The following is an 8,516-nucleotide window of genomic DNA, read 5'->3' on the forward strand; positions in this document are numbered from 1 at the left end:
AATGCTGCATGAACTCCTACGTGTTTCCAGCATTTTCTGCTTTTAGTAACCCTATGTTTGCTGATGTATTAACCTCCAGAGGAAGGCTTGGCTTACTGAAGTTCATCCCTCTTGCAGACTTACTCCCAATATGCCATCCAAGAGTATTTTGAATGCTCCTAATACCTGTCTTAAGAACCCCACCTGCTGATTATGGCAAATATTCTTCATGTTTGAGGGAGCAGTCCTAATACCAACTTCAAATAGGCTTTTCCATTTGAATTTATGTCCTCTGCTCTGACACTGTAATTCGGTGGATCTGTGCTGTTGGCTGGGAGCTGGCAACACAACTTGAAAATTCGGGCACACGCTGACCCTGAATTCGGAAAATCACGGACATGGTGTGTTCCATTGTCTGATTTGCACATCGGGTTGCCAACCCTTCAGGATTGCCCTGGAGTCTCCAGGAATTAACGTTTAATCTCCTGAACAGTGATGAGAGCATCTCAGGAGAAAAATCACAGCAGCATTAAAACAGTAATCCACTTCTCTCATTTCCTTTGAACAATTATTTTTAGTCGTTACTAAGTCATTCAACGCTGAGGGAGAAAGGCTGATTGAGCTCGTCAGTTAGAGGGTGAATCCATGTGACCAAGTCTCCAGGCATGCAACCAAACAGAGTTGGCAACTAAAATAAAAGCAAAATACTGCGGATTCTGGAAATCGGCAATAAAAACAGAAAGTGCTGGAAAAACTCAGCAGGTCTGGCAGCATCTGTAGAGAGAGAAACAGAGTTAACGTTTCGAGTCCCTATGACTCTTCCTCAGAGCTGAAGACTCTTCTGAAGAAGAACCATACTGGACTTGAAATGTTAACTCCATTTCCCTCTCCACAGATGCTGCCAGATTTGACAACTGTCCTCCTTGCCTGAGCAGTGTGAAAACTCCCAGCCAACAGTGTGGTCTCACTGAGTTACCCTTCAACATTCTGGAGTTATCTTAATTAAACAATTTCATATTGTATATGGCTCAGTGAGAACCCCACCCTTTTAAACACTCATCAGACTATAGAGTTTAGGCTTGGTCCTAAAATGAATAAAAAAAAAATTCTTAGCAATAAATGATGTGCAAACTGTTTTAAGTAGACATTAAAAAGAAAATGATTGTTGATGTCTAATGTAACTTGGTCACAGGATTAAAATGATATTGCTGAGTATACGCTAGAGAACTATCAGTAATGATTCTCTGGACCTCTTAACTCACTTTGACAGGTATTTTATGAATTACAGCCCTAAAACCTAAACCACAAACCAGGATCCAAAAAGTTGTTAACAGCACAAACAGATTAAAAGACCCTTCTTCCTCTCTCCCCTTCCACATAATTCAAAGCCAAACATAAATAATTAATTTGTGAAATTCTAATCTGAGGTATAATTAGAGACTGGAATTAACTCTGAGTGAGGACATAGCCATACAGCTTCAGGTCTGCTTTGCCATTCAATTAGATCGTGACTGATCTGTCCCTTTCCTCCATTTTATCTGCCTTTGTTCTGTATTCCTTGATATCTTTACTCCACAAACATCTATCCATCTCCGTTTTTAATATTTCACTCGGCTCCTTCCCTGGTGCCCACAGTTGCGAGCTCCAGGTTTTCACTAACCCTTGCCTGAAACCTTACTTCCTGAATTGGCTCCTATTGCTTGAATTTGCAGATTATGCCCCTCTAACCCTGCAGTCCCCAACAGAGGAAATTGTTTCTCTGGCTCTACCGTACTGAATTCTCTTTATCATTATAAAGGCCCTCAGGCCAACCTTCGAATCTCAAGGGAGGTACAAGTCAATTTATGTAGCTGGTTCTCATAGTTTAACTCTTTAATCCCTGGTGTGGTTCTGATTAATTTGTGATGCACTTGCTCCAAAGCAAATATATCCTTCCAGAGGAGCATTGTCCAAACCTCAACACAGTATTTTATTTGAAGTTTGTACAATTGAGGCATAACTTCCTCACTTTTACTTTTCAGCTGTCTTGAGGTGAAAAACAAAATTGTTTTTGGTAGCTGTGCGTTAGTGTTTAGTGATCTGTGTGCATTCTTTCACAGGAGGTGGGCATTGCTGGCAAGACCAGCGTTTATTGCCCATCCCTAATTGCCCTTGAGAGGGTGGGGGTGAGCTGCCTTCTTGAACCGCTGCAGTCCATGTGGTGTAGTTACACCCACAGTGCTGTTAGGAAGGGAGTTCCAGGATTTTGACCCAGCGACAGTGAAGGAACGGCCGATATATTTCCAAGTCAGGATGGTGAGTGGCTTGGAGGGGAACTTCTGGGTGGTGGTGTTCCCATGTGTCTGCTGCCCTTGTCCTTCTAGTTGATAGAAGTTGTGGGTTTGGAAGATGCTGTTGGAGGAGCCTAGGTGAGTTCCTGCAGTGTACCTTGTAGATGGTGGTGGTCGGTGGTGGACAGGGTAAATGTTTGTGGATGTGGTGCCAATCAAGCGGTCTGCTTTGTCCTGGATGATGTTAAGCTTCTTGAGTGTTGTTGGAGCTGCACTCATCCAGGCAAGTGGAGAGTATCCATCACACTCCTGACTTGTGCCTTGTAGATGGTGGACAGGCTTTGGGGAGTCAGGAGGTGAGTTAGTCATCACAGGATTCCTAGCCTCTGACCTGCTCTTGGTAGCCAGAGTATTTATATGGTTAGTTCAGTTCAGTTTCTGGTCAGTGGTAACCCCCAGGATGTTGATAGTGGGGGTTTCAGTGATGGTAATGCCATTGAGTGTCAAGGGGACGATGGTTGGATTTTCTCTTGTTGGAGATGGTCATTGCCTGACACTTTTGTGGCATGAATGTAATTTGCTGTTTATCAGCCCAAGCCTGGATATTGTCCAGGTCTTGCTGCATTTGGACATGGACTGCTTCAGTATCTGAGGAGTCACGAATGGCGCTGAACATTGTACAATCATCAGTGAACATCTCCACTTCTGCAACTATTTAGTAGTGACCTGCACCAGGGGAGGTCCCTCTGCTCATTTCCCTGATCCCCACGGTCTTGCATTTTCCTCTTCAGTTGCTCGTGGGAGCCACCGATTTTCAAACTTCACTGAACAACGTGATGAATGATAAGAATAGGTGAGGTGGTTTTCCTGTTGCTTTCCTCATTCCCGCTTAAAGAAAACATAAGCCGTCTTCCCCAGGGATCCTCCGTCTGGGAAGCAGCCATTGTCCCTCAAAGTTCTAGCTCCTTCGACACCACCACCTGGAAATTCACTGGTTCTGCTGTTGACCATGACCCGTCACCTTGGGTATGGGAACCCTTAACTGGAATAGGGGCCGACTCGCAAATGGGCAAGGACAGCTACTCCCTGAGGTCTCAAACGACCCTGCTGACCTACTTACAGTACACAGGTTGCCTATTGTGCAACTTTCAGCAACCGTCACACTTAATTCCTGTCATGTTTACCCTGTCACACTTTGAAACATTCCTGTTTCTATAATGAAGTATATTCTCCGACTGACCACTAGAGATGCCATTGGAAGATCTGTTAGCAACTGACACATAGGGGAGGATCTTCCGGTCACTGAGCGGGGGTGGGGCCCGCTTGATGATGCGTAAAATGACGCGGGATGATGTCGAGCGGAACTCCCGACGTCACCCCGCGTCATTTCCATTTTCAGGTCGGCAGGGGGCGCAGCCAAGTCAGCTGTGCACCCACCAACCTGTCAACCGTCTATTGAGGCCATTAGTAAAACAGTTTAAGTAATTGACAGGGCTGCCCAGCCAACCTTAGCGGGGAGGCCGGGAGCCGTGGCAGGATTCAGCGAAAGCACAAACCCTCATCCATGGGTGGGATGAGGTTTCATGAGGGTTTTGAAAAACTTAATAAAGTTTTGGGTAAATGTGATGGACATGTCCCAACGCATGTGACAGTGTCACCCGAGGGGACATGTCAGGGAAATTTTTAAAACATTTGTCTTAAAAGTTATAATTCCGAGGCGATATCCCTGAGGCAGCACTTAGCCTCAGGGAGATCAGTGCACTCTTTCGTGCGCATGCGTGAAAAAGCGCACTCCCAGCTGAGGGAACTCCCACCTCCCCGCTCGCACGGGGAACGTATAGTGCTTCCTAGTGGATGTCACACTGGGTGAGCCTTAATTGGCCCACCCACGTAAAATGGCGGTGCACCCCCGATAGGGGGCGCTGATCGGAGGTGTGCCCACCCGCGCCCGCTCCTGCACTTTCCCCCCCAACGGGGGGATAATTTTTCCCATACTTTCGAATCCAGTTAGTACTGGAGCCAGAATATCTGCAGCATCTTAATCAATCTCCTCAGGAACAGAGTCAACATTCTCATCTGCAGCTTGACCCTATCATTCATGTCAAGAAATATTACGTTTGTTTAACCTTAAGCAGACAAATATATAAGTTAGCAGCAAAGTAATATATTGTGTATTAGCATTGTAAAGAAGGAAAGATTTGCATTTATATAGTGCCTTTCATAACCACCATACATTCCAAGGCGCATTACAGCCAATTAAATACATTCAAGTGTTGTTGTTGTTGTAATGAAGAAACACAGCAGACAGTTTGTGCACAGCAAGCTCCCACAAATAGCAATGGGCTAATGGCTAGATAATCTATTTTTGTCATGTTGATGGAGGGATCAATGTTGGTCAGGACTCCCATGTTCATTTTTGAAGGAGTGTTGTGGGATCTTTCATGTCCACCTGAGAGGGCAGACAGGGCCTCACTTTAACATCTCATCCAAAAGATAACACCTCCATCAGCTGAGCCACAGCTCTCTCCCCTATCTATATATGATTCCTGACCCCTCACTGCCATCGGAAAACTACTAGGTGAAAATGTTACTTGACAGATGGTTATGCTGTGTATTCATACAGCTCCATTGTCAGGTTCCAACAATAGAATTCACATTAATCTTACTGAACCAATTCTGGTTCAAGGCTTCACTTCCAAATCTATGTGATGACTCTGTTGCTGTGTGAGGAGCTATGGTTCTGGTTTCCAGTAAGTGTCACACACAACGTAATCTCAAACAAATTTGCAATTTAGAATGTGATCTGGAACAGCACCTATAGCGTGATCTGTTACATACATAGTTCCTATTATACATCGCTGTTCCTTTACTGTCACTGGGTCAAAATCCTGGAACTCCCTTCCTAACAGCAGTGTGGGTGTACCTACGCCACATGGGCTGCAGCGGTTCAAGAAGGCAGCTCACCACCACCTTCTCAAGGGCAATTGGTGATTGGCAATAAAAATGCTGGCCCAGCCAGCGATGCCCACATCCCGTGAAAGAGTTTTAAAAACATCGAGAATGTGACCTGGAGCAACATCTAGAGTGCAGTCTGAAACAGCATGTAGAATGTAACCTGGAACAGCATCTAGAATGTGATCATGAACAGTATCTAGAATGTGATCTGGAACTGCATTTAGAATGCAGTCTGGAACAGCATCTAGAATGTGATCATGAACAGCATTTAGAATGTGATCTGGAACAGTATCTAGGATGTAATCTGGAACAGCATCTAGAATGTGATCATGAGCAGCATTTAGAATGTGATCTGGAACAGTATCTAGAATGTAATCTGGAACAGCATTTAGAATGCAACTGGAACACATCTAGAATGTGATCATGAACAGCATTTAGAATGTGATCATGAACAGCATTTAGAATGTGATCTGGAACAGCATTTAGAATGCGATCTGGAACAGCATTTAGAATGTGATCTGGAACAGCATTTAGAATTCAATCTGGAACAGCATTTAGAACACAATCTGGAACTGCATCTAGAGTGTGATCTGGAGCGGCATCTAGTGCATGTGATCTGGAGCAACATCTAGAGTGCAGTCTGAAACAGCATGTAGAATGTGATCTGGAACAGCGTTTCGAGTGTGAGCTGGAATAGCATCTAGAGTGTGGTCTGAAGCAATTTCTAAACTGTAACCTGGAACAATAACTAGGATATGATCTGATAGGTCAAGTAGAGCAAATCTGAAATAACACCCATAGCATGGTCTGCAGTTATACCCAAAATGCAGTCTAGAAAATCACATTGACAGCAGCATCAATACCCAGTTTATAAATTCCTTAACCATCCTTCTAGGTGGAGTCTTCTTTATCCAGGAGAGCTCACAGCTCCAGCATGCAGCAGCTATATGCGAATGGATTTTCACCATCATCATCCTCATTTTCTATGGGACGTTCGCTGTGGAGTTTGGCTCCATCACCCAAAACACCTTCCTTGAAATATTGGCAAAGAAAGGCAAGAAGACTCACTGTAAATCAGACAACAATGTAGTCCTCAGCACAGGCATCAACCGTGCTCAAGAGGCCATCACCATGATTTAGGCTTCAAGATCTCCACAAGCAGGTTAAATGATTGTGGCACAGCTGTAACTCTGCCTTAAAACATCCATAACAGTCAGACTGGGGGCCAGAGGTATTTGTGGAGCATTGCTGCCTGATGCAATGCAAGGAATAATCACTAGATACCTCGGATCCTTGAGAATCAAGGATACTGTTACGTAAAAAAGCCATCACAAGAGGACCAAATCTTTTCCTTTTCCAATGGTATTTTTGGAACCTTTATACGAAATTTACATTTTTTTATAAAAATTTGATTTTTATAATAGAAAAATGAATTATATATTTTATGACAGCAAATCTTTCGACCATTCAGAGTATTGTGAAAGGAGTTTGTTGTCTTTAAGTTGCTTGTAACACTGACCCTTGTAAATGGGACAGGTAAACGTTCAAATGGGAGTTATCATGTTCATTTTTTTAATGTAATTTCCATTTATTGGTGATTGATTCTGTGTATTTTTATGTCATCCTTCACTTCCAGGGAAGACAGGAACGATGTTACTTCTTAGACATGACCGTTCCCACTAACTAGGAGCTGTCCATAGACAGGGCAGGTTGACCAGAAGCATCAGCCCTGCTTTTGTGCACTCCTGCTACCTCCTCACTGTCCCTGCATTTACATCCTTCCCCCATCCCCTACCTCTGTGTGGACTTAACTGGCCTAAGCTCTGCTTCCTTCCACTCTTCTCCCTCCCCAGGGAGGATGTGTCTGCCCCCAGATCCCCTCTGTTTTGTGAATTCAGAAGCATTTGACATTGACCCTGTACCCACCTCCACTGAGAAGAGTCTTTGCCGACTGTATCATTTCCCCCAAGCTCTGTAACCTCTTCCATCCCTCAAACATCTCTGCGCTCCTCCAATCTTGGTCTCTAGCACATGCTCGATTTCATTCGCCACACCATTGGCAGCCATGCCCCTTGCCATCTCGGCCCTAAGCTCTGGAATTCCCTCACTAAACCTCTCCCTCCTCCTTTGTGATGCTATTTCAAACCTACCTGTTTGACTAAACTTTTGGTCCCCTGCCCTAATATCTCTTCATGTGACTCGGTGTCAAGGTTTGACAGGTAACTCTCCTGTGAAATGCTTTGGGACATTTTTACTATGTTAAAGGTGCTAAATAAATACAAGTTGTTGTTGTATCAACTTCTGAAGCGATCAGGGACCTCCGCACAGTGACAACCATTTCTGGTCTTGGCATCTGATATCACCAGGTTAGCTAAGAAGCCAAACTCTCTTTTGTGTGCAATGACCAATTCATCAATTTAAATAGTTGAATTTTTACACATTTTAAACAAATATCTGTATTATTAGAAATGTTGCTTATCAATCATTTGCTCTTTCCAGTGGTAAATAGACTACAGTTCCAGCCATCATATCATCATTTAAAAATATGGGATTGAAATATATACAAAGTGACATTTTATGTTTGAAGGTGCTGCATTCTGTTTGTACCTCAGGTTTCAGAGGTTAGGGTGAGATCAACTGCCCTTGACATCGAGGCAGCATTTGACCATGTGTGGTATCAAGGAACCCTAGCAAAACTGGAGTCGATGGGAATCCGGGGGAAAACTCTCCACTGGTTGGAGTCATACCGAGTACAAAGGAAGACGATTGTCACCTCAGTACCAGGACATCACTGCAGGAGTTCCTCAGGGTAGTGTCCTAGACCCAACCACCTTCAGCTGCTTCATCAAAGACCTTACCTCCAAGATAAGATCAGAAGTGGGGATGTTCCCTGATGATTGCACAATTTTCATCATCATTCACGACTCCTCAGATACTGAAACAGACTGTCCCGATATGCAGCAAGACCTGGAAAGCATTCAGGCTTGGGCTGATAAGTGGAAAATAATATTTGTGCCCTGCAAGTGCCAGGCAATGGTCCATCTCCAATGAGCGAGAATCTAACATATGAACTGACATATGAACTAGGAGCAGGAGTAGGCCATTCGGCCCCTCGAGCCAGCTCTGCTATTCAATAAGATCATGGCTGATTTGATTGTAACCTCAACCCCACAGCCCCGCCTACTCCCGATAACCTTTCACCCCCTTGCTTATCAAGAATCTAGCTACCTCTGTCTTTAAAATATTCAAAGACTCTGCTACCACTGACTTTTGAGGAAGAGAGTTCCAAAGACTCTCTACCCTCTGGGAGAA

The 8,516-nt window shown here is 44.1% G+C and overlaps 1 protein-coding gene across 3 annotated transcripts in view; it reads left to right on the plus strand.

Moving 5' to 3' along the window:
• Positions 1-7,780, plus strand: part of LOC121270704 (transmembrane protein 150A-like) — a 108,217-nt gene extending 100,437 nt beyond the window's left edge. For all 3 annotated transcript variants that reach the window (XM_041176047.1, XM_041176046.1, XM_041176048.1), the window contains one exon: positions 6,100-7,780. In XM_041176047.1, coding sequence (XP_041031981.1) covers positions 6,100-6,344 — 245 coding nt within the window. In that variant the 3' untranslated portion in view covers positions 6,345-7,780. The remainder of the gene's footprint in view (positions 1-6,099) is intronic.
• Positions 7,781-8,516: the final 736 nt, after the last annotated feature.

This window comes from Carcharodon carcharias, chromosome 28 (genome assembly GCF_017639515.1).
Source record: "Carcharodon carcharias isolate sCarCar2 chromosome 28, sCarCar2.pri, whole genome shotgun sequence".
In the NCBI taxonomy this organism is placed as follows: Eukaryota; Metazoa; Chordata; class Chondrichthyes; order Lamniformes; family Lamnidae; genus Carcharodon; species Carcharodon carcharias.